We start from the raw sequence: 24473 nt of genomic DNA on the forward strand, positions 1-24473 counted from the left end.
CCGTCATATTTTTTTCCTGTCATCATCCCTTGTTATCCCAGTTTTTCCTTTCATGCTTTAATTCCATTTTTCTTTTTCTTTATCTTTGGTTCCGTATCGATTCCTGTTCCTGTTCCTGTTCCTGTTCCTCTATAGAACTGCCTTTCCTTTTGTGGTAGGCGTGCCTAGGTGCTTGGCATGTCTATTCTAAACGAGTGCCGTATCCCGCTGCGGCTGAGGTGGTGCATTCCACGCACGTCGTCGGACCACGCTACTGTACTCTCGACGCCGCGGACCGCTCCCGGGAATGCTTGGTTCCACACAGCGCACCCCTGAGCTTTCCTCGATAGGGCTGGCGGTGGTGTGATGGTCTAGAAGTCTGATGGGACACGCACTCCCCCACACTCCGCCGTGGGACGTTGACAGGTGACAGGCCTACAGCTCTCTCCCTACACTAGCAGGGACTAGCGTTGGCGTTTGGGGCTGTGACAAGCAACAAGCGAGAATGCAAGCTGGATGGCTGGAACCTCAGGTCGATTCCAACTAATACAGACCGCCCGATTCCAAGGTCGAGACACAAGGTGGGCCGCATTTTCCCGATAATGTAGCTAGGTAAGGTTCTATCTAGTGCAACTTGCGCTCGCTTATTCCGCTCACGGTTTACCTTGTTTGGTCGCTTAGCGGCCTCTAGATGGTCTTGAAAGGGATATCCCGACGGTACGTCCACGACCCGCCGTCGCCGGAGATCTTGTCGTACCCCAACACACCCTCAACGAGCGCGAGAATGATTGTGGGCGAGACTGTCTGCTGCGGCCCGTAGCGGTTGTCCGCGACGAGCCATAGGCAGTCGTACATGGCGCCCAGGCCGAAAGCCGCCTGCTGGAGCTTGACCGTCACCGAAGGAGGCTTTTTTTTTCGGGTGGGGCGGCGGGTGCTATTTGTCAGTCTCGTCGTTCGCTCTCACGCGGCGGCGGGCAGAGAGTCTGGCCTCAGACGGCTCACCTTGTTGGTCATGTTGTGGTTCGCGCGGCTCCAGCGCTTCAGGTAGTCGGCGATGAAGGACAGCGACGGGCTGTGGCTGCACTGGACCTCGACCTCGGTCAGGCCCTTGGCGTGCACGATGAGGTGGTACGGCGGCCTCAGGAGCAGCTCGTCCGGCCGCGGCAGGGTGTCGGCGTTGGGCATGAACTCGGGCTTCGGCAGCCCGGGCGGAGGAGCACCGCCGCTGACGGCTGCCGCTACCATTGCCGCTGGTGTCGCCTTCTCTACGACCTCGAGCTTGCCCGTGGCCTCGTCCACCTCCACGTCGGCCCAGTCGTCGCCTGCGGCCGGCGCGGAGTGGCTAGGGAGCTTTACGCTCTTCTTCTTTCTGCCTTCGTCAAAGGACGCGTGGATCTCGCCCTTGTACAGCGGGAACAGCTCATATGGCTGGTTCAGCGTCCGCCGGGGCAGCGTGATGACGAAGCCCCCTCGTTCGTGGGAGAACTCGGTCGACGCACTGGTGTCTTTGCTGACCTGAAAATTCCTTTTTTTCAGCATCCACCAGCTCACTCACCAATGTCAAGGCAGGATACCAAGACTTACATCGACAAAGGCCCGCAGACGCGACCACGACTCCTTGAGCTTCTCCAGGAGCTTCTCTGTCCACAGCTCGTTCTTCTCGTCATCGAGAAGCTCCGTCAGCGCCTTGGCCCATGTCTCGACAGCCCCGGCCACGGCGGCAGCAAAGTTGCCCTTGTCGATGTAGAAGCTGTCGAGCTCGGCGAGGATGAGCGGCCACTCGGGCTCAATTTCGACCTGAAGGCCGAGGAGCCCCTGGAGCTCTTTCAGTGCGACCTGCACCGGCGCGTCCTTGTTATTCCAGTGGTCGCGGATGCCGACCTGGACTTTGAGAGGCCTAGATTGGCGAGATAGGCGTCAGATTGGCCAATTTTCCCAAGAATTACATGGCATTGTGACAACTTACACCGGCGCCATGTTGATTTTTTTTTTTGGCTAAATTCTTTTTGGTGAAGGGGTTTCGGCTTCGAGACGAGCTACGGGTATGAATCGTTGGCTGTGGAGGCTTACTTGGAATAACAAAACTGGGCGAGAGCAGGCCAGTCAAGAAGGCGCCTGTGATTGAAGATGTTGAGAAACTAGCTCGCCAACAGAACTGTCGACATTGCTTTTCTTTCCAGAAGAGAAGCTTTCAGGCTTTCTGGCAGGCGTGGGTGCATCGCGCCAACACCTGTCGACCCCGCTCAGCTGAACATCGTGGCGCATCTCGGAGAATAGCGCAGGCAGCCGGGCACGTTGTCTTGGTCTCACATTCCGAGCTAGGCTGCGCCGTCCCGGCCTAGGCGCAGATAGCGCCGTGGACCCTTCACGTCCCGCGCTTCCAGCAGCGCACACCGCACATGCCAGGGGCAGACATGGACTGACACCGCCTCGCTACCCGGATGGCACTAGACACAGCCCTCCACATCAGCCAGGGACGGGGTGGCCCATAACGGACGGGGTGATGTAGGTGACTCCCGCGGGCTGCAGGGTAGCGCCGTGGTTGGCGGATCCCGCTGTTCGCGTCTTGCGTATAGTGTGACATCTTCCAGCCCGTGGGGCGGTCTGAAGCCTCCCTTGTATCTGCGGCTGAACCGCATACTTGCGGCGATCGAGCGGGATGTTCGGGGGAAGGAGGGGGGATTCTCCGCCAGCTGCCTTGGTTGGAGAAGTGCTGCCTGATAGGAAGCAAGAGAGGATGGCTGTGTGAGGGCCGTGTTGGTCGCTGGAATCTTTTAAAAAGCCGGCCACTTCCCACATCACTTCTCCCTTCCCAACACTCCATCACCACGCCACACTCGACTAGGCATTCCCACACCATTCCACTTTTACAATCTCGTCCATCCAGCTTTTACCCATCAGTCACAATGCCTCGCCTTCCCCCTGCCGAGAAGCTCCCCCTCGCCCTGAGGAAGAACGGTATGGCTACAAGTGACCCATCCCCTTGACCCCACCATGATCTCCTGCTGACAATGGACCTTCAGTCCGTGACGATTGGGAGAACAAGAAGGAGGGGTTCGAGAAGGAGCTCACTGAGCTTCTGGGAGGAGTCGAGTGGTCCCTCAAGGAGATCAACCCCCTCGCCATCTGGCCGTACCACAACGATGGCTACGCCAAGGAGAGCCTGGGTAGCTGCATTGCTGCGTGAGTTGTATTCTTTCTTCTCGCCATCATAGCCCGGCAACTGACAGTAAACAGCTACGTCGCCGGCGCCATCTACCAGCTGAAGTACTTCATCCAGCAGCACGGCGAGGAGGAAGCCGTCAAGGAGATCAACGAGATCGCCTACGAGCATTCGATGATCCTGGACTTTGACGAGGAGAAGAAGCTTGGCTCGTACGGCGGCGTCGAGATCGCCGACGGCCGCATCCGCCTCGGGTTCGCGCCCCAGTGCCTCGGCACCAACGTCGACTACTGCATCGATGGGACCAAGTTCGCCCAGGCCCTCAACGACGCGGCCCCGGCTCCCGGCACGTCGGCGCCCATGAGCTACCTCGCCCGGAACGACATCCGGATGGAATACGACGCCAAGATCGAGGAGACGCGCAAGAAGCTTGCCGAAATGCTCGAGAGGCCCGAGATCAAGCTGGTGCCCAACTTCGAGGAGGCTTTCGCCAAGATGACCGAGGCCAAGGCCAAGGACAAGAAGAAGGTGATGAGGGACGACTGGCAGCAGAACCTCGGCAACTTTGTGCGCCGCTACTACGAGGGGCTGGAATACCAGGCCAAGTACCAGAAGTTTGGCGAGGTTTGTTCCCCCCTGTCCCTGCTAGGCATATCAATTGGCGTTTGTGCAAGACGTCCACTAACAGTCGTGTCCGCCCATCTAGGACGAGATGCTGCGCGAGGGTCTCAACGAGGTCCTGGAGTCGGGCGAGTTCCGCTTCCGGATCGTGGACCAGCTCAAGTATGGCTCGTACGGAGAGGTGGTGGTCGAGGATGGCGCTATTTACCTCCAGTGCAAGCCCGATACGTTTGGCACGAACGTGGATTACGTCGCTGAGAAGCTGGTGGACCAGTTGTAAATAGACGAGCCGATGTGCGGGTATTGGTGGAGTGGGAGCTGAACGTTGATGACATCATTCAATGTACTTCAGCCGCAACGGGTCGGGTGCCACAGCGACTGCGCCACACTTTCCCATTTAGGCAGCAAAAGCAATGGTCAAAGAAAATGAAAATCAATGGCAATAAAATTCTAGAAGCACCGCCAAGGCCCCGCGGACTGAAAACTTCGCATGCGCAGATTTCATCCTCGACAAGACCGATCATCGACAAGCCGCCGCCCGCAGCAAAACGCCCAGCCCAACACAGGCATCCCCGCCAAAACCTCAGGGGCGGAGCCCATCAGCCATCAATCGTTGATTGGCTCTGTATCTGCGTCGTGTGGGTGAGACGGGCACGCCCCGAAACGCTGGTCCAGCTGCCCGCTACCGGCGACGCAGCCTTGCTGACGCCCTGGACAGGCGTGTTCGGCCGATCGCCCTAGACAGAGGACGGGCGGCACGGGATACCTGCATAGCCGTCGTTTGTCGGGTCTGCCATAGTTGGGGGGTTCAGCTCGCTTAACAGGGCCGGCCTTCGCAGCCTCTGTCGGCGTGTGCAAGTTGCCAGTTTGGTGCTGCGATAAAAAGATACCAAACAACAGCAGGCCGGCTTTGAATGCACTTGACGCTACAAATTCGCTGTCGTGCTAACAGGGGTGGATCAAATATAGGCGGCCGCCCGTAGGGAGCGAGGAGACGGCTGCAGAGGTGCATCCTAGGGTGCCACTGCTGTTGTCAGCCGAGACAGAAAGGGGCAGGGGTGGAAGGAGAGAAGCGGGAGGAGAAAGGACAAAAGGAAGAAGAAAAGAAAAGAAAACGAAAAGAAAAATGCCTGCCATGATGGACGACCCCTACACCCCTACTATATACCGGGTGTCGGGGGAGCCCCCCTTTCCGGACCCCCAGAACCCCTCGCTGCCGCCAACCATAGTCCCGCGGCAGGTCACGCTCCGGGACCGGCAGACGGTGGCCACCATCGTGCCGTTCGCGTCGCAGCTCCAGGTGCCCCTGACGCTGCTGCAGTACCTGAGCGACCAGTTCAAGAAGGAGGTCGAGGGCGGCGACACGTATCCCATGATCGAGCCCATGCCCTTCGACCGCTTCGCGTCGTACTGGTTCCAGAACTTTGGCGGCGTCATGCTGCTAGGCAGCATCGGCAGCGCCGACGAGGTGGTCGAGGGCAAGGACTGGGCGCGCGAGTGCCTCGGCAGCTTCTACATCAAGCCCAACTACCCGGGCCGCTCCAGCCACGTGTGCAACGCCGGCTTCCTCGTCACCGACGCGTCGCGCAACCGCGGCGTCGGCCGCCTCATGGGCGAGACGTACCTCGAGTGGGCCCCCAAGCTCGGCTACACCTACTCCGTCTTCAACCTCGTGTACGAGACCAACGTGGCCTCGTGCAAGATCTGGGACGGGCTCGGGTTCAAGCGCATCGGCCGCGTCAAGGGCTGCGGCAACCTCAAGAGCTACCCGGGCCAGCTCATCGACGCCATCATGTACGGCCGCGACCTGGTCGCCTCGGACGCCGACGACTTCGTGAGTGAAGAGCGTTTCGACAAGATCAAGTTCTACCTCAAGTTCGGCAAGTACCCCAGCGGGGCTGACCGCGCCGAGAAAAGCAGGCTCCGGAGCGCCGCCACCCACTATAAGCTGCTCGACGACGACCGCCTCATGCTCAAGGGCAAGGAGGTCATCTCGGACCCCCGCCGCCAGTACGACATCTCGCGCCAGGTCCACATGCTGCAGCACGGCGGCATCAACCGCACCACCGCCACCATCGCCGAGAAGTACCACTGGAGCCGCATCAAGGAGACCGTGTCCGACGTCATCAGGAACTGCACCGAATGCAAGGAGCTGGGCAAGACGCCTTCTGCAGCATCCGCCACGGCAGCAGGGGCTTCGGCTGCTGCTGTTATCATAGCCGCAGCCTTGTCCGGGAGCGTGTCTGCAAGTCACATACGTAATGGTGGCACTCAGCCTGCTTCGGGGACTTCCAAGGCTCATCCCATGGCCTCTGTCGGCACCACCGCCGCCACTGCCGCTATGAACGGCACCTCAATCGGTCTCGGTCCGCAGAAGACATCCATGTCGATGATGTCGGGGAAGGCAGGGGCTGCCAAGAATTTCCTCGCCACGGCTCTCAACGAACCCTCGTCCCGGGCAACATCCCATCTCCCTCTGGGCAGCACACGCGCGCGGCAGCAGCAGCAGCAGCAGCAGCAGCCATCCGACTCTATACATCACCGCCGCCCACCCGCAGACTCTGGCGGCGGGCCACCCGAATCTTCGTCGCACGCGACACACCCCCAGCACGCAATGTCGTCCTTCACCATACCATCCTCAACCATGGCCTTCGCCGACCCGTCCGCCATGACCGTCATGTCGCCGGCCGAGATGCTGCACGCGTCGCGCGGCCTGCGCATGTCGCGGCAGCCCGCCGCCATCCCCGGGGGCCACAACCCGATGCTGCAGGACCAGCCGCACAGCAGCGGCCTCCACCCGCACCACCACCACCACCACCACCACCACCCCCACCACGCCTCCGTGGCCGACTACGACCAGCCCATCGACCCGCAGATCATCAGCCAGCCGTCGTCGCACCACCACCTCGCCCACCACCCGCACGACCCGGACCCGAACTCGGACCCGTTCAGCCCCTTTGACGGCAGCCACCACCACCACCACCACCACCCCGATCCGGATCCGTTCCAGGCACTGCTCAGCCACGCCGCCGTCGCCGCCGCCGCAGAGGAGCACCACCATCATCACCACCATCACCTCGACCATATGAGCCACCATCACCACCACCACCACCACGACTCGGACGGCGCCCACGGCACCCCTCAGAGCCCCGGGTCCTCGCCGCCCGACGACGGCGGCGACGACAAGATGGAGGACCGCGAGGCCGTCGACCGCGACATGGACATGCTGATCGAGCAGCAGGACGACGACGAAGACGGCGGCGGCGGCGGTCACGAAAACGCCGGCGCGGACGGGGTCGCGGTGGGGGCGGCCGCACGCGATGCCGGCATGGAACTCGACGCGGCGGCGGCGGCGGCCACCGGTCCCGAGGCGTCCAGACTGGCATGCGCGCCCGGCGCGGTCCGATAGCGCGGGCGGGCAAGGGAGGGGGAGGGGGGAGTGAATGGCCGGAAGGGAAAGGTGGCGTTTAGCGGATACCATATGGGGACTACCTAGGTATCTACGTTGGGCTAGCGGTCCGCCTGGGTTTTCCCAGAGTAATGTTTGCTTTCAGATCTCTTCATATCATATCATACCATATATAGACCGACATGCCGTCACCGCCGTTTTTTGTTGGCTTGGAAATATGGCTGACAGAATCATAAAGTCGTTTGAGGACAGCGAGTGCATCCCCTGAAATACCATCGTGATGGTCATGGTTGTTCGGAACTCCGCAGGAGCTAGAATACACCCAGATCTATACCATGTGCGCCAGTCCTTTTCTCTTTCTTTTTCTTCCTCAACTACCACGTATGTGTTTGGTATCACACAGTCCATTCTCGCTGTCTACACTTTGAGACTGAGCAGAGATAGTCGACATATGGACCTCTTGATTATCCGCCATTTATCGCCTTGGCATTCCCCTTCCCCTTCCCCTCAATGCCCTCTGGGCCGCTCCCGGGGGCAGCCCCTGGCCGGGAGCCTGGGGCGCCGCGCTCTCCTCATTGCGGATTGTCTCGTCGACCCCGAGTATAAGACAGCAGGCCTCGGTGGCGGCCTGGATCGCGTTGATCTTGACAAGGGCTGGCTCCCAGACGAAGCGCTCCATGAGGTCGGCGACGCCCTCGTTGGTGAAATCAACTCCAGCCCAAGTGTGTCCCTTGCGGTGCTCGACGCGGAGCTTGTTTAGAATGTCGGTGGCATCGAAGCCAGCATTGTCGCACAGCTGGCGTGGGATGACCTCGAGAGCCTTGGCGAACGACTTGATAACGGCCTGCTGCTTGTGCGCCTGGTTCTTGAGGTCGGCGAACTGATGCAGGTGAGCCGACACCTCCATCTCGACTGCGCCGCCGCCGGCAACGATGGTCCGGTTGCGAATGGCGCGTTTGACGATCATGATGGCATCGTGCAGCGAGCGCTCGACCTCGGCGATAAACTGCTCGGCGCCGCCGCGCAGCACGAGCGTGCACGTCTTGGCCTCGGGGCAGTCCTCGAAGAAGTTGAAGCGCTCGCCACCCATCTGGCGCTCCTCGAAGGTGCCGCAGGTGCCCAGATGCTCGGGTCGTATGTCGGAGCACGTCGACTGCACCGTCGAGCCCGTCGCCTGGACGACACGTTCCATATCCTCACTCGCCACACGACCGGCGCAGAAGATGTCGCGGTCGGCAAAGTACTGCGTCGCCAGGTCGCCAATGGGGAGCTTGCTCAGCACCACCTTGGCGCCCGTCTGGTGGACTGCCTCGAGCTTCTTGAAGATAATCTGCCACTCGGCATCCACGATGGCCTGGTACTCGGCGACCTGCTCCACCCGCACCTCGGCGTTGTCCTTCTCGGCCTTGAGCTCCAGCTCCACGTTTAGGCACACAATCTTGGGCTTCTTGAACGACTTGGGCTGCTGCTCGAAGCCAGCGTACGAGAAGGTCTTCTTGAATGCTACGCCGTTGACAAAAAGCGACTCGGTGAGCGAGCCACCCGGGATCTTCTTGATACCTATTAACTTTTCGTTGAGATCGTCTTGGTCGAGAGATAGCACCGAGTCGACAACCACTAGATAGTTGAGAGATGCGATGTCAGTTCCCATACATCCGAGCAGTCTCAAACTGTGCGCTGTATACCATCAGGAAAACATACTCTTAGTGAAGAACTCGGTATTCCGCTTGATCAGTTTGCTTGTCATGGCCGTGGCTGCAAGCTTGACCAGCGTTTCCCTGTGGCTCCCCTCGTCGGTGCTGATGGCGATCTCCTTGATCTTGTTGACGGCGACGGAGCAGGCGCGCCGCAGGCCCTTGATGATGATCTGGGAGCTTACACCATTCTCGACATGCTCCTTGACCTCCTTCAGGATCTCGCCCGCCAGAACCACTACTGATGTCGTGCCATCGCCAACCTCGGCGTCTTGTGACCTCGCAATGTCTACCAGGATCCGCGCCGCGGGGTGGACAATGTCCAAAAGCTGTTGGGGAGAGGCAGCAGCCGTGTCAGCGCCTGAACTACGACTGCGGATAAAAGACAGCGGGGATGCAAGGCAAAGCAGCCATCTCCGCTGCAGCCCCATACCTTCATCACCGTCGCTCCATCGTTCGTGATCGTCTGCTTGCCGTTCGCGTCCACCATCAACAGGTCGCCGCCATAAGGACCGAGGGTTGACTTGATGGTTGCCTGAACAGCCAAGCAAGCATTGATGTTGGAGATGATCTGTCCCTTGCCCTGAGAGGTGTCGGTTCCTGTTCGCAGAGAGGGGTAGCTCGGGTCAGCTCTGGCTCTCGACGCGGGAGGTTCGCGATGGTGGCAGGGGCAGCGCGGGGAAACGGACCCTCTTTTAGGACGATGATGGTGGGCGTTTGACCACCGAAAGACATGTTTGCAAAGCACCGAAAGGGACGACTCTGGAGCTGCTTCGGTGACGGATGGCTCTGGGATATCTCGTGTGGCTCGGCTCGGGTTTTTTGTCAGGGTTGGAGCAGTCACAGCATCTGATGCGGAGCTCGTGTCGTCGCCGCTTTCTCGAAGCTCCTTGGAAAAAAATCCATGTCACCGCCGCCGTTGTCCTGCCTGGAGCTTCGACGTGGGGTTACAGGTGCACGGTCCAGGTAGCGATAAGGAGAATGATAGATGACGCGGCAAGGTTAGGCGGAGGTCACGTGTTGGTGTATTGCTTTGACATTCCATTGATAGGAAATTTCTATGGATGACGCCCTGACACCCACCCCGTGCCGTTCCTCCAAACCGTCGCGACAGTTGATGGACAAATGTGACCAAGCCATTCGATTCTTTGACCGACAACGAGCATACCTCTACAGGCAGTGATCAGATTGTGGGTCTTCATTCAACCTTGGATCACAAGAACAAGACAGTGGCAGCCAGACCCATCAGCACAGGCAGGCCTCTCATGACAGCTACTGGCGCCGCTGCGGATCCCGCAGGCGCCTGTTTGTGTTTTATATCGTCAGTTTAAGTCTCCATAAACAATATGCAGGCATGGTTTGCGACCTACCGACGGAGAGGTGGACGCCCCGGTCTTGGATGTAGGAGGGCTCGTGATGGCGGCAGATCCTGAGCCACCGGTCGCACCAGTTCCCAACACCGCCGTTGAGTTGGCCCCGCTCCCAACCGCCGTGCTGGCCCCGGGGCCTGCCGTGGTGCCGGTTTCGGAGCTGGCTGCTGCGCCGGTTCCAGAGCCGCTCGTCGCCACGCTGCTGCTCGTGGGTGTCGCCAGTGTTGGCCGCACCGAGGACGAGGCCGGGGCCGGGGTCGAAGTCTTCAATGGGTTCGATTCAAGGAACGACGGGGTGACGGTCTCGGGGCCTTGGTAGAGAGGGCAGCCCGGCTTGCTCTTTGGAGGAGCGCGGCCGCCGCCGCAGTCCATCAGGCTGCAGATCTCCAGGGTATCAGGAACGAACCAGACGACGGAAGCCACGTTGCCGACCATTGTGGTGTACTTGGTGCATCCCGCCAAATCCGTTTTCCCTTCCACCAGGCCACCCAAAATAGCAAGGGCGCCAACGAGGACGGTCGACTGGGCTGGGAAGTGCATGTTGTAGCGTTGGATGGGACTCGTTGCCTGCTTCCTATTTGGGTTTCCGGGAGAGAGGTTCCTTGCTAGCAAACGACTTGTGCCACTTGAAGCTTGGTTGAACGAACGACTGGTGGATGGAGCACGCAGAAGACACACGAGTAAAGACACGGCGGTGATCAGGGTGTCTTGTGCGCACTGCCATCGCACCAACAAGTCCAATTTCCGGCGCGCCCTCATCTCCTACCGCCTTCCTCCTCCCTCAACCGCTACAGGGGTCGGACTCCGGATCGCCCTCCCCTGGAGCAAGGCCACCAAGCTTAAAATTAGTGACTCCCGGTTACCGGCTAGAGGCGCAAGGCCCCTGAAACACACTGATCACTCGGTGGCTGCGTCTTGACCATTTGTGACTCCCTCTCGCCGAGCTAGCTAAATCTCGATGCACGGAGGTCGCCTAATAATTACGGCTGCCGATCTTCACGAGAACGGCGGATGGATCCTTCAACACTGGTGGAGACTCGCCTACCTTCATTCACACAAAGCCCAGCCGCTGTTTATGACAACAAGCTAGGCAGGCGCCTGCTATGAGACCATTCTACGGTGAAACTGGCCGAGGACGGGCGACACGTGTTTCTCTTCCTGGGAATGTCGTGTTTTCGACTTGCATCTTAGCAAACGGCATTCCCCCTAAAATCTTCCCGGTAATACCGGACGGAAGCAAGCAAGTGCCAAACTGTGGCTTGAACTGACTGTTGGGTGTTTCCTAATTTAATATTTTAGCTGCTGTTGATCGAAACCAAAACTGGAAGTGTTGCGTCCCATCAAGCAGTGTATTATTCAATCGGCGCGATATAAACCCTCGCACAAAAGTTGGGGAGTATAAGTCATCCTTTAGCCTCAGTAGTTGTGCAAGGCCATAAGCACCTGCCCGTCTCGTCGCTCTAACCTGAAAATGTCAACCTCTCTGCTATCGGAGAGATCCGACATGCGTGCGTCGTATTGAGAAACCCATGCTGTAGACAGACAGGCGAACGCTACGATATTTGCGTACGAGCTGAGGTCTCAAGTCGCAGAAATAGGTCAATACAAATGAGGTATGAATGGGACGTAGTAAAACGCAGTGGTGCCCACCGCAACCCAATAGGATCCATTCTTCAATGGAAGGTATTGAGAATGGCATACTAGGTCACATCCTCAAAAGGAACTCGGAAGTCCTGGCATGCGATAAACCCAAAGCAAGCAAGCTCCATCGGGGTCAAACGCCCATTCCTCAAGACTTACGTCCATTGTGCCTCGTTCGACCTCATCCACACCACCATCGAGATCTGTAAGAGCCTAGAGTCATCGTTTGTCAAACCCGTGCCAGATTCCGTTGGGATAATCGGCTACTGGTGGTGAGCTGCTATCCGACTGTCGACAAAGCCGAAGGCATGGTAAGGCTCTGCGAATGCACCAGGGACTCGGAGGCCCAGCAACACGGGGCGAGTCGACTATCGTCGCCGGACATGGCCTCATGGCTGTTAAGTGATGTCACGTTTACTGGGGCTGAATAGAACCACATTTGTGCCGAGGGGCTGCATGACGCACAAGTGTCTTAGATGTCATCACCAGAGTGTTTTGTATCTTCTTTTGTGATAGCAGCTGACCGCAGCTCGTGCTACCCTACACTATGGTCAGACATATTCAGCTTTTGTTTTCCGTGCCCCTTTTCGGATCCCAAACTTGACCTGCGTCAACCACCGACTCCTACAGTGTGTTTTTAGCCCCGCCAAATTTTTTAGAAAAAAAGAGAGAAAAAAGAAGGAGAAAAAAGAAGGAGAAAAAAGAAGAAAAAAAAGAAGAAAAAAAGAAGAAAAAAGAAGAAGAAAAAGCGGTGGTAAAAGTGAGGCCGGCAAAGGAACCACCCAAGAGAAGGCAACCCCGAGCTTTGTGACATCCGCGCACGCATGGTGCCGTGGTGGGCTCGAGGGAAAGCCAATAGAAAACGACAAGAAAAAGCTTCAGACACAGGTTTCCCCAAGAAACGGGCGAGCGGCAGTGATAAAGAAAATTCCATAGCAAAAGAACAACACTCAGCCGGAGCTAGGCAGCGTCCCGGCGGCGCAGAAGAGCTGGATGCAGGCGCCGTCGACCGGGGCGCAGATGCCGCAGCTGGAGTTGCAGCAGTACTGGCCCTTGCCGCACTTGTTCTTGCCGCACGTTACGGGACTCTCGCCGCCACCGCCGCCGCCGCCGCCGCCGCCGGGGAAGGGCAGCGGCGCCAGGGTGGTCTGGAAGGTCGGGACGGTGGTGACGGTCTCGGTAGCGGCCGCCGGGGTGGTGATAAACGGCCTCGGGGGCAGGCCCGGCGAGTAGCTCGACCTCAGGTGGCCGCAGTCTTGCTGGGTGCAGACGACGCCGGGTTTGGTGCACATGCTGCACAACGGGTTGCAGCACTTGTAGCCGGCCGCGCAGACGGTAAGCCCGCACTGCTGTCTCTTCTCGAGCCCCTGCCGCGCCACCTGCCGGACGACGCCGCCGGCGAGCGGCGAGGCGAGAGTGGCGGTGGCGGCCAGGGAGGCCGCGAGGAGGAGGCGCTTGAGGAGAGACATGGCGGCCTTGGGAATGTAGGTAGGTAGTTGGGTGTGGGTGCTAGTGATGAGTCGGTCTACGTTGACTCTGAAGACCTCGCTGACTAGCTGGCTTGGTTGGAAACTCAAAGGTTCAGGACACCCTGAGAGTGTTGAGCTTGTCGTGTATAAGAGAATTTCGCGTTTTGTTGTGGTGACGCGGCGTAGAGGAGCGAGGTTCCCGAAACCTGGAGTGGGCAGTAAGAAGGTTTGCAGGTTGGGGGTGAGATCGAGGGTCAAGGCATGGAGATATGGGCACCGGCTTGCTCATAATATACAAGAGCAGCAAGCACGAGGCGCGTCCCAGATGGCAACATGCCCGCGGCGTCGGGCACACAAGCAAGCCCACGTCGCTTGCCTCTCCGTCACTCTTTCTTTAGCGGAGGGGAACCCGACTGACGCCTTGCCATGGCTGTTGCTCAAAAGAGCAAGGCAAGGGATGCGGCCTACCGTGACTGCTCAAAAGGGCAAAAAAAGCGATCGAGACATTTGCTGCTCCCAAATGCCAAGGAGGGTAATTGGCGGGGGGTTGCGCGGTGCGTTGGGTGTTTCTGTCATTGGTTAGGGAGGACACCCCGGAGCCGAGATGGACACCGCCAGGCTTACACCAAAGGAAACCGACCGTGGCGCGTTGCGAGGAGGAGGAAGAGGAGGGGCAAGCGTCACTTTTCCTGGGCACACCGAATATGCCTTCCGAGACAAAGACCTGGCAGACGTCAGGAGGGGGCGGTGGCGGCGAGAGTAGGTACGCGATGTGTTTTTTGTTTGTTAAAAATAGACTCGATCCGCACCGGAATGCCGCCCCGACAGCCTGGGTAGCCGTCGAACCTGCATATCAAATATGAGGTCTGCAGGAGAACTGCGGAGGAGCTTCGGCCTGATGCTGTACCTGGGTAGCGGCGGCTTATTTAGATTTGCCAAGCGTCCGTGATGTTCCCTGCCGATGCCTGTGCCTGGAGCGGGCGGAAAACAGGCTCGAACTCAATCAATCCTCCCAAGGTCCTTCCATGATAGGGTAGAGGCATCAAGATTTCTGGGTCAGAGGGGTGTCATAATGTCGCATCTTGGTTGCGAGCAATTTGGAGAAACGGCGATGAGGTCTTCGCCATTGGTTTTCGTTAGCTACCCGGATTTTCAGCTAGCTCGGCCATCGTCGCACATGTAGCCTCTTTGAGGAAAAGGAAGGAAGCCTAGGCCAGCCAAAGAACAGGCTCTTCTTCCGTCCTCTTCTTTACCCGAACCCTTGGGATATAGCCTATATTTCGGCCAAGTGCTTGAAGCTCCCACTAGAATCAAGTATTCGGGTTTTCGTTGGATACGCTCATGCTGGGACATTTGGTCCCTTCATGTCCGGACCTGGTCTCTAAGACCCGCCGACGGGTTTGCCAATGCGGGGGGTTGACGATCGTGGCAAGTTCCGCATAAACTAACAGTAGGCTGTGTTGCGTCGTCGAGAAAAAAAAGAGGGGAGGCAACCTGACGGAGGCATTGGCCCACGATGCCTGATCAAGAGACCCACCAAGGTGCCGACACCGACAGGGGCTATATAAATGCCTTCCATTTCTATACGAGCTTTTATGAAAGTACCTTTTGACACACGGGAAATACATGGTCAGCTGATCGGTGGCGCGTATCAGAGGGAGCGGACATGACAAAGCGACAACGGTGGTATACACATAGACCAGCAAGAATGAGATGCGCTACACCGCCGGCCGTCTATAATATCAGCCGCTTGATCTCCTCGGCGGCGAGCAGCTCGGCCTCGACCTGCTGATCGCTGGCAACCTCCTCCTTCGCCGCATCTTCGGCCGCAGCAGCCTCCTTTCTCAAGAATTTCGCGACGTCGGTCGGGTTCTCCCACGCGACGATGCCGGTCGCGGCGGCCTCTAGCCTGCGCTTCTGGCCCTGCTCTGCGGCCCTGCCGAGGACACCGCAAATGACGGCTATGCTCCGCAGACTTTGTCAAGCAGGGGTAGGACGTGTAAGCATCACGTGTATTCACGGCGAGCCATAGAAGAAAAAAAAGGAAAGCACCAAAGTCTCACCTGTCATCGTTGGCCGGAATGGGGTACGTGACCTTGGTGGGGTCCGCATCCGTGTCGATGACGCCGATGGTCGGGATCTGGGCCGTGACGCACTCGTGCAGGAGCGTGTAGTTGTCGTGCGGGTTCATGCAGACGACCAGGTCCGGGGCCAGCGGGCGGCGGTCGCGCAGGTGCTCCTCGAAGCCGTCGAGCGGCTTGTCGAGCTCGTTGACGATCTTGATGCCGGCGCCCTCGAGGATCACGTCGCGGTTCGTGATGGCGCCGGGCACCCACTTGGTGAAGAGGTGGCAGCCGCCGCCGAGCTCGGCGGCGCGCACCACGATGTCGAGGTGGCCCGCGCGCGTGCCGGCGAAGAGGATGAGGCCGCCGTGGTAGGCCACCTCCTCAACGACGCGCGCCGCGCGCCGCAGGTGCGCCGCCGTCTGCTCGAGGCTGATGACGTGTATGTCCTGGCGCACGCCGTAGATGTAGCGCGCGTTGGCCGGGTTCCACAGGCTCTTGTGGTGGCCCATGTGGCACTGCGACGCCATGAGCAGCTCAAGCGTCACGTCCTTGGGCCGCGGGGGGTCCTTGAGGAGGTCGCCCGGCACGTACTTGCGCGTCACCAGGGACCCGACGTTCTCCATCTTGCGCTTCCACCTCTGCGTCGCGTCGTAGTCGAACGCCGTCCGGTCCGGCTCCCGCTTGGACTTGGCCTTGCCGAACCGAGCCTGCAGCTTCGGGTCGCGCACGCGGGGGACCGCTGCCGGGGCTGTGGATGGCTTGGGTGTGGGGGCGGCATTGTTGAGCGGCGGCGGAGGTGGTGCCGAGGGGGGAAACGAAGTGGACGAGGTTGATAAGCCGCAAAGGCATTGCCTTGATGCTGCGGCGACCGCGGCCCGGCCTGGTAGACGAGATGGGTAGTTAGTGACGGGCGGCTAGCGTAGCACATTTTGGGGGGATATGTTCTTACCGTGGCGAATAGCTACATTTCTCACTATCATGTTGATTTGCTGCCTCGGTGGCCTTCAGTGGCAGCTCTTACGACGTCCTGCTCCAACGAATATCCCCAAACTTTTTTTGGGGAGGAATTGCATATGGCCCGTGCATCTGGAGGGGCTGGCGCAAGAGCGGGCCACATCTCGGGTTAGGGTTCAGATGCTCACCCCTCCGCTACCTTTGGCCAGGCCCAGATGATACCGGGACGAAACTAATAACGAGTGTGAGGAGCAGTTTGACATATTAAATAATACCGCGGTCATCTATCTCAGACAGGTACGCAATACAAATCTATAGCACGCGTAACGTCAGGTCCTCAAGGACATCTCCCCCATTCTCCCACTCTCCATTCCAGATGGGTATGATGAGCCAGAGCGACCTCCTATCATGATGGGATCGAGAACAGTTCTCCACAAAAAAAAAGACGGGTGGCGCATGCAACAAGATGAAAACAGTGCTCGCAACAGACACGCCTTGTCCATTTTCTTTGACCATACCAACCCCAAGATGACCTTGCTCCCATATATTGCTGATAGCATAGGAAACAGGAGGAGAGGAGATTCCAAGTCACGCACTACCTGCTCGATGACAGCCTAGACACGGTGAAGACGGCGATAATAACGACGGTCAGTGTCATGACGGCACCAGGGAGCAGCAGCTCGTTAGGCACTCCGGCGATCAGCGGCTCCGGCTGTGCTACAGACGAGCTGCGGTGGTGTGCCCTCCGATGCCTCCTAACGGCCGATGCGCTCTCCTCAGACTCGTCCTCGCTATCGTCCGACTCCTCATCCTCGCTGGCCACGACGCGCTGCTTCCTGCGCTCCCGCAATACACTCGAAGCCGGCGGCGTCGGCCCTGGACGCCCAGACGAGGACGTCGGCACGGGCACGGGCGCGGGCGCGGCTACCCCGACAGGTGGCTGATCAGGATGATGCACGAACAAGTCGACTTTGTCACGGCCAGACTGGCGCGCCAGCAAGATGGCTTCCAGCAGGTCCTGATCAGCCGTGATGCTGACCGAGTCGCCGTCGTTGTCCAGGTAGGACATGGCGAATCCAGCGCCGATCTGGCCGTCTTCATCCACCTCGGGGGCACCGCCCACGGCCTCGAGCTCGCCACCCAGCTTGGACGTTACGTTGGTTATAAAGGTGGACACTCCGTGCGCCGCAACCACCTGCAGCCTGTGCACGCGGCCGCTGGGGGCCTTGAACTTGAAAGGGAACGGGATCTCGCTGGGCGAGAGGTCAGGGGTGCCGCCCACAATCGAGCCCTCGTCAAATCCTGCGTGCGACGCCGAATCTCCTGGCGCGACGCTATCAAGGCGGTCTCCGCGCGTCATGTCAGGCGATATGACGGAGCGCGGCGGCATGTGCGAGGGGTGATGCGACCCTTCTCCCGACATGACCGACTCGGTCTCGTTGTCTAGGGAGAGCCAGAACTTGTTCCATGCAGGGCCCTCGCTGTCACCGCTCGACATGGTGTTGATCTGCTCAAGCGTGGCATACGTGAGCTTGAGCACGTCCACCATGCCGACAATCTCGCCCGCGTCGTTCATGACGGGCAGGTTGAGGTAATGGCCATCTATGGTTGCATTTTGTCACGCCGTTAGCGGTGGAACTGGCAGGATATCGACAACAACTGCAATAATGCTCGCTCACCGTGCATCTTCCGCAGCGCGGCCTGGATGCTCATGTCCATGGGGGCAAAATCTGGGTGAGGGGTCATGACCCTGACAACGCTGCAGTTCCCGGGGTCAAGCCCGGGGGCGATGACGCGCAGAACAACGTCCTTGCTCGTAAAGATGCCCGTGATCTGGCCCTGGTCCTGGACAAGGACGGCAGTGGTGTGATTTTCCCTCATTATCTGGGCAGCCTCTCTAACCGACGTCTTTACACCAACGGTGGTGGGAGGTTTGCCGTTGAGCACCGACTCGAGGGTGGGGCCCGACATCTTGCTGCGCAGGGCCTCGACGTACTGGATAATCTGCTGCGGCTGGCTCGAGCCCAGCTCGGACTGGACGCCCTCGAGCGCGTCGTAGAGCTTGCGCGAGGACGAGTAGGCGCGCTCGAGCTTCTCCATGGCGTCGTAGAAGCACTTTGTAATATCGAGAATACCCGAGATGTCCTGGTTTTCGTCCATGACAGGCAGGTGGCGGAAGCCCTTGCGCACCATGAGATCCAGGGCGTCGGTTGCGCTAGTGTCGGTGCGGGCGCAAAGCGGGTTCTTGGTCATGATCTCAGCGATGGTGACGTTTGTGGCCTTGAGGCCCGCACCGACGACGCGGAAGGCCAGATCCTTTGCGGTGAAGATGCCGGCGATGCGGTCATCGTCGTCTGTGACCAGCACACAGTCTTCGCGCTTGGCGGCCATCAACTGGGCGGCCTCGGCCACGGTGGTGGCGGGCTTGATCTGGAGAGCCTGGCTCGGCTTGAGGGCCAGGACGGTGCCGGGCGGGGCCTTGCGCGAGCTCCGGGCGCGGCCGGGGATGTGGACCTTCTTCTTCTGGAGGTCATTCTCCATCTTGCGGCGGATGGCCTGGGCATGGAAGTCAGTGGGCATTCCTCTCGTGACGAGTTCCATCTTGACCGCTTTCTTCTTGTCGGGCATGTATGGTCACTCCAGTTCTCGGGGGAAGAACAAGAGTGTCCTCGGCCCAAGGCGGGAGGTGTTGGTCGGCAGCCATACAAGGGGGCGGAGGACAACCCCTCACCAGGGCAGACGCATGGCTCCTGACAGGGACATGCGGGGAAGGTAACCAAGTCTTTGGCATAAAGGGGCTCTGCACGTACCTCATCCCGCTTACTCTGTTTCTGTCTGCTTGCACTCATGGTGGAACCTCCGACTTCACTTGCTGGCGGCGGGTGCGGGCTATGCGGAGGGTGGCTGTTGACGTTCTGGTCGTGGACGGGGCGGGGGATGGCGGAGGAGGAGCCGGACGGGCTGTTGCCAAAGCTCGGGATGGCTCCACGTCCTGAGGCGCGGCTGGGAGTGCCTCGGAGGGTGTTGCCTGGGTGGTTTGACATTGCATAGACTGCGCCGGCAGCCTGCAATCAATCAGAATCAGGTGGATATCCTGGTCGAGACTAGCTGGAAGGGAGGAGGGGGTTGGTCAGGGCAAAAAAGGAGGGAGAAAAAAAAAGGTGCCGAAAGCAGAGGTTCCCTCCGTTATCGGGTGGGTGGGCGTAGCGATAGGGTGCAGGTGCGTTGGCCAAAAGCGGAGAGGCCTGGGGTGGTCGAGCGGTGTGCACGTCGAAGACGACGCAGGCTGCAGCTGTGCCGTGCGTGCTGTCTCGAACCGATTATCGAGGCTCGACGCGAGCGGGATCGAGGACAATTCGACCGCCAAAGTCCCGGCGCCCCTAGAAAACGACGGACAATCAATTGACCATGCGACGGGCTGGCCACGATTGAGGGAAAAGCCGGAATCAGATGACAGCCTCAGGCCCGAGTGGTGGGCCTTGGCTGCACTGTCGACTCGGCGATGCACGGGCCATGTCGAATTAATTCAATTCCATCGAGTCCTGCACGCACTTTAGGAAGCTCCAAGCCAAGGCACTATGAAAGTTCACAATCGGGCATTTGACTACCACGGCGATTTGACGCCCCAGCCGAGCCGACAGGAGCCTCAATATCACTCATGTGTCTGCACATGGGCAGGCAGACCACAGCATCCCACTATCTCTTGCGCACCTTCTTCTCACATCAGCCAAAACACTCCACTATCGGACCACCCGATCAGCCCTGTGCAAATCAAAAGAACCATAACAAGGTCGCTTTACCAGGAATATCCCCCTCGGTGGCTGTAAGAGGTTGGGTGCCTTGCAGAGTATAAGACGTTTGTGTTCATGTTCCTAGTCTCCCTTTCCTCCATTCACGCTGCCAGCTGACACCAAGCCATATGTCTGACTATTCGACTGCTACACTATGCCCATTGTGATAAGCCCGCGCCGCTCAATACCACGGACCATACATCGAAAACCTCAACTTCCAAGTCGGTAAATACGTTGTCATGTGATGGTAGAAGGATGCCTCGCCGTTTGGATCAATAAACTGTCCCTTCTGTGGTGCGGCCCGAGACCCCAGGATTACTCAGGCTGGATAATAATATCTAGCTCCTCCCCCATTATTTGTGTTACTTCAAATTCGATAGATGGATGGTTCGGGCACCCTCGTCGCTGGAATGGCGATCTGCAGAAAATCCACACAGGAGGAACAGAGCTGACATGGAAATTGTGAAGGAGTCGGCCTGTCTGATGGCGATGGCGAAATTATCTCAACTAGATCTCTTGGTCCAACGTCAGCCTCGTACCAGTGATATCGCCGTCTACAGGTGCCTAGGAAGTACTGCGCCCCGATCATCCGCTGTCACAGCTTCAATGTTTCGGTCTCGCCGACATATATTGCCCATGAAAACGATTCAACGTGAGGCGGCAACCCAGTCAAGCTTCCTATTGTCGCCATGACCGGTGCAAGATGTCACCGCGCCGGGCACACGATATTTCTTAGGCATGCCACACACAGATTGTGGCATACTAGCAAAATCTGCCTCTGTTTGTGATCCGATGGCTTGCATCAAAATGCAGTTCCCGTCCGTCCCGGGCTGACAGCTGGGGTGTCATTGGACGGATCGGTGCGGCCACCACCTACTAGGTGCGATTATTGATACTCAACGTGACCAATAAGCCCAGCAATTTTTCCGAACACCCTCTCGGGCATATCCAACTGGAGCTAAGGGGGCGGCCTGTAGGATTCCTCCGTGACCTCATGAGAGCTGAGAGAGCTCAGCTCTCAGCTCGGTTGAGCATAAGCCCGAAGCCTTGACCGAGGCTGGAGGTGGGCGCAGTGAGACACCCTTGAGGGCCGTGTCCTTTAGTGGCTAGAAGGATAGTGAGTATTTAAAAGTCGAGGAAATGCTGCATCAGCACCATCATGATTTCCCTTTACCTCTAAGGCATTTGTGCAGTAGTTCGCTCGTTGTTTGCTTCTTAGCCCGGTAGACGCTCACGACCAAGGCTCCACCTTCGCTCGACGAAATGCGCTCCAGGATCCTTGCCATAGTCTTCGCGGCACGCCATGTGGCAGCGCTGCCACTCGCTGCCGAAGACGCTGCGGCGACGCTGTCTTTGACGTCCAGCGCCTCCAGCACCACCGTGCTCCCGTCTCCGACCCAGTACACGCTGCCCAACAACGACCCCAACCAGGGGGCACGCAACGCCAGTATAGCTCGGAAGCGGGAGTTGTTCCTCTACGGCCCATCCACTCTCGGGCAGACGACCTTCTACCCTACCGGAGAGCTGGGGAACAACATCTCGGCCCGCGACGTGCTACTTTGGCGCCAAGATGCGGCGAACCAGACGGCAACGGCGTACCGCGAAGCCAATGAGACGTTTGCAGATATTACCAGCGTATGTGCTGATCACATCTATGCGTGTAGTGGCCAGTCTGTTTAGGAGGCTGCCAGTTCTTTCTTTCGCACTTGGTATTGGTACCTACCTACCCACCTAACCTAGGTACTAACACGTCTCGTTGGGCTATAGCGTGGCGGTTTCAAAACGCTCGACGACTTTGCGCTCCTCTACAATGGTCACTGGAAGGAGTCGGTTCCGGAGGGCATATCGAAGGGCATGTTGAGCAACTACACCTCGGACCTTCTCTTTTCCATGGAGCGGCTGTCCTCCAACCCTTACGTCCTCAAGCGCCTCCACCCAGCCAAGGACAAACTGCCGTTCAGCGTCGAGAGCAAGGTGGTGAAGAAGCTGACGGCCACCACGCTTGAGGTGCTCCACAAGGGCGGCCGCCTGTTCCTCGTGGACCACAGCTACCAGAAGAAGTACACCCCCCAGCCAGGACGGTACGCCGCGGCCTGCCAGGGGCTTTTCTACCTGGACGCGCGGTCCAACCAATTCCTGCCTCTGGCAATCAAGACCAACGTGGGGGCGGACCTGACGTACACGCCCCTCGACGACAAGAACGACTGGCTGCTGGCCAAGATCATGTTCAACAACAACGACCTGTTCTACTCCCAGATGTACCACGTGCTCTTCCACACGATCCCCGAGATCGTGCACGAGGCCGCCTTCCGGACGCTGAGCGACAGGCACCCGGTCATGGGCGTGCTCAACCGCCTCATGTACCAGGCCTACGCCATCCGGCCCGTGGGCGGGGCTGTGCTCTTCAACCCCGGCGGGTTCTGGGACCAAAACTTTGGCCTGCCCGCCTCGGCCGCCATCGACTTCCCCGGCTCCGTGTACGCGCAGGGCGGGGGCGGGTTCCAGGCCGGCTACCTGGAGAAGGACCTGCGGAGCCGGGGGCTGGTCGGCGAGGACAGCGGCCCGCGGCTGCCGCACTTCCCCTTCTACGAGGACGCGCACCGCCTGATCGGGGCGATCCGGCGCTTCATGCAGGCGTTCGTGGACTCGACGTACGGTGCCGACGACGGCGACGACGGGGCGCTGCTGCGCGACTACGAGCTGCAGAACTGGATCGCCGAGGCCAACGGGCCGGCGCAGGTGCGCGACTTCCCCGCGGCGCCGCTGCGGCGGCGCGCACAGCTGGTGGACGTGCTGACGCACGTGGCCTGGGTCACGGGCGGGGCGCACCACGTCATGAACCAGGGCTCGCCCGTCAAGTTCTCGGGGGTGCTGCCGCTGCACCCGGCGGCGCTGTACGCGCCCATCCCGACGACCAAGGGCGCCACCGGCAACGGGACGAGGGCGGGCCTGCTGGCGTGGCTGCCCAACGAGCGGCAGGCCGTGGAGCAGGTCTCGCTGCTCGCGCGCTTCAACCGTGCGCAGGTCGGGGACAGGAAGCAGACGGTGCGCGACGCCTTCGCCGCGCCCGACCTGCTGGCCGGCAACGGGCCGGGGTACGCGGCGGCCAACGCGAGGTTCGTCGAGGACACGGGCCGTATAAGTCGCGAGATGGCGGGCAGAGGGTTCGACGGCAAGGGCCTCAGCCAGGGCATGCCGTTCGTCTGGACCGCGCTCAATCCCGCCGTCAACCCTTTTTTCCTAAGCGTCTAAAAGGCCTGGCCAAAGCTCAGCTAATTGTGGATTCGGTGTCAAGGCCTGTCGCCCTCGGCGACCTGAGACGGGAGATGGGGTTTATGAAGAGCGAGGATGGACATTGGAGGTATGGGTGGTAATTAACAGCATGTGGAGGGAGGGCTACACGAGCCAAACTCTGTAATGGATGGCCACCAGCTGCTAGTCAGCAGTTCCCACATTCCCCAGAATCACGGCTACCGAATCGAATGTTCACAGCACCCGACTTTCCATGCATATGTTCATGTCGCCGGCCTGGTTGCTTGCATGCATCCACGTGCGTGCCTGGCCATGCGAGCCATGCGAGCAGTAGCCCTGGCGACGCCAAGGGGGGACAAAGCAGGCAGTGATGGAGGATGGTAACAACCATAATGTACTTTAGTCTGGATGCAAGTCCGTGGCTAGGGAGGAAAAAGGACGTGTCTCGCCCGCAGGAGGTAGGGCGCGGACTTTTTGGCGAGGCTGATCCACCCCGAGCTTTTCCAAATGAAGTCATGACCTTGGCATAAAATGTCTCTCACAGTCGTCGATAGATGTCAAACAAAAGCCAAATGCACGGAAGTATTGGGCCGAGCCGTGGTAGCCCGATCTGCTTGGTTGTTTCTGGGCGCATCCTCGGGTCGGCATTCAATCTTGTGTTTTCCAGACTATCCTGATTCTTGACAGGACAGAAAAGGGAACCTCGGCGGGAGGATATTGGAGATTGATGCTTGACAACGACCACAAAACCAAACCAACGAACGGATGGCATGTGGTATCGATCCACGACGCGACAGCCCAGACACAAACTGATGGGTCATGGTTCGATGGGGGAGGTTGTCGCATCCAGCATTCATTGGGGTGTATGCTGCCGGATGAGGAAGCCACCTGCGCGTGTTGGCCATGGATGGCACAAGCGAACAAACACAAGGCGTATTTGGTGACAAGGCCGGGGAAGCTCAGGCGAGTTCGGCGCATGCACAGTTGACATCAAATTGATTGCTTGCATCGTAAAGTGGTCGCTGCCCCTGCAGCCAGACCCGCCTGTTGCCCAGGCCCAACCA

General features: G+C 59.1%; 9 protein-coding genes across 9 annotated transcripts; 3 read left to right on the plus strand and 6 right to left on the minus strand.

Annotated features, from left to right (window-relative positions):
* Positions 1-518: 518 nt before the first annotated feature.
* Positions 519-3902, minus strand: GGTG_05583 (hypothetical protein). Its single transcript, XM_009223387.1, has 4 exons — positions 1946-3902; positions 1564-1876; positions 982-1494; positions 519-885 (listed from the first exon to the last, which is right to left on the minus strand). The coding sequence occupies exons 1-4, from the start codon at positions 1954-1956 to the stop codon at positions 667-669; spliced, it is 1056 nt and encodes a 351-aa protein (XP_009221651.1). The 5' UTR covers positions 1957-3902; the 3' UTR covers positions 519-666.
* On the plus strand, positions 2809-4228 carry GGTG_05584 (hypothetical protein). The gene is made up of 4 exons (XM_009223388.1): positions 2809-2937; positions 3003-3162; positions 3217-3766; positions 3849-4228. Exons 1-4 carry the CDS (start codon positions 2886-2888, stop codon positions 4041-4043), a joined length of 957 nt encoding a protein of 318 aa, XP_009221652.1. The 5' UTR covers positions 2809-2885; the 3' UTR covers positions 4044-4228.
* On the plus strand, positions 4224-7437 carry GGTG_05585 (hypothetical protein). Its single transcript, XM_009223389.1, has one exon. It carries the CDS (start codon positions 4890-4892, stop codon positions 7170-7172), a length of 2283 nt encoding a protein of 760 aa, XP_009221653.1. The 5' UTR covers positions 4224-4889; the 3' UTR covers positions 7173-7437.
* Positions 7211-9818, minus strand: GGTG_05586 (T-complex protein 1 subunit eta). Its single transcript, XM_009223390.1, has 4 exons — positions 9556-9818; positions 9300-9466; positions 8874-9195; positions 7211-8789 (listed from the first exon to the last, which is right to left on the minus strand). The coding sequence occupies exons 1-4, from the start codon at positions 9599-9601 to the stop codon at positions 7648-7650; spliced, it is 1677 nt and encodes a 558-aa protein (XP_009221654.1). The 5' UTR covers positions 9602-9818; the 3' UTR covers positions 7211-7647.
* A 53-nt stretch (positions 9819-9871) lies between these two features.
* Positions 9872-11006, minus strand: GGTG_05587 (hypothetical protein). Its single transcript, XM_009223391.1, has 2 exons — positions 10237-11006; positions 9872-10169 (listed from the first exon to the last, which is right to left on the minus strand). The coding sequence occupies exons 1-2, from the start codon at positions 10993-10995 to the stop codon at positions 10080-10082; spliced, it is 849 nt and encodes a 282-aa protein (XP_009221655.1). The 5' UTR covers positions 10996-11006; the 3' UTR covers positions 9872-10079.
* A 1821-nt stretch (positions 11007-12827) lies between these two features.
* On the minus strand, positions 12828-13475 carry GGTG_05588 (hypothetical protein; the record flags this gene model as incomplete). Its single annotated transcript, XM_009223392.1, has 1 exon — positions 12828-13475. Exon 1 carries the CDS (start codon positions 13344-13346, stop codon positions 12828-12830), a length of 519 nt encoding a protein of 172 aa, XP_009221656.1. The 5' UTR covers positions 13347-13475.
* A 1465-nt stretch (positions 13476-14940) lies between these two features.
* GGTG_05589 (hypothetical protein) lies at positions 14941-16463 on the minus strand. Its single transcript, XM_009223393.1, has 3 exons — positions 16362-16463; positions 15410-16292; positions 14941-15321 (listed from the first exon to the last, which is right to left on the minus strand). Exons 1-3 carry the CDS (start codon positions 16390-16392, stop codon positions 15081-15083), a joined length of 1155 nt encoding a protein of 384 aa, XP_009221657.1. The 5' UTR covers positions 16393-16463; the 3' UTR covers positions 14941-15080.
* Positions 16464-16545: 82 nt separating this feature from the next.
* Positions 16546-19951, minus strand: GGTG_05590 (mitochondrial ribosomal protein subunit S4). The gene is made up of 3 exons (XM_009223394.1): positions 19177-19951; positions 18046-18922; positions 16546-17968 (listed from the first exon to the last, which is right to left on the minus strand). Exons 1-3 carry the CDS (start codon positions 19408-19410, stop codon positions 16962-16964), a joined length of 2118 nt encoding a protein of 705 aa, XP_009221658.1. The 5' UTR covers positions 19411-19951; the 3' UTR covers positions 16546-16961.
* Positions 19952-21301: 1350 nt separating this feature from the next.
* GGTG_05591 (manganese lipoxygenase) lies at positions 21302-23999 on the plus strand. The gene is made up of 2 exons (XM_009223395.1): positions 21302-21792; positions 21925-23999. The coding sequence occupies exons 1-2, from the start codon at positions 21421-21423 to the stop codon at positions 23407-23409; spliced, it is 1857 nt and encodes a 618-aa protein (XP_009221659.1). The 5' UTR covers positions 21302-21420; the 3' UTR covers positions 23410-23999.
* Positions 24000-24473: the final 474 nt, after the last annotated feature.

Source organism: Gaeumannomyces tritici (assembly GCF_000145635.1).
Source record: "Gaeumannomyces tritici R3-111a-1 unplaced genomic scaffold supercont2.3, whole genome shotgun sequence".
NCBI lineage: Eukaryota > Fungi > Ascomycota > Sordariomycetes > Magnaporthales > Magnaporthaceae > Gaeumannomyces > Gaeumannomyces tritici.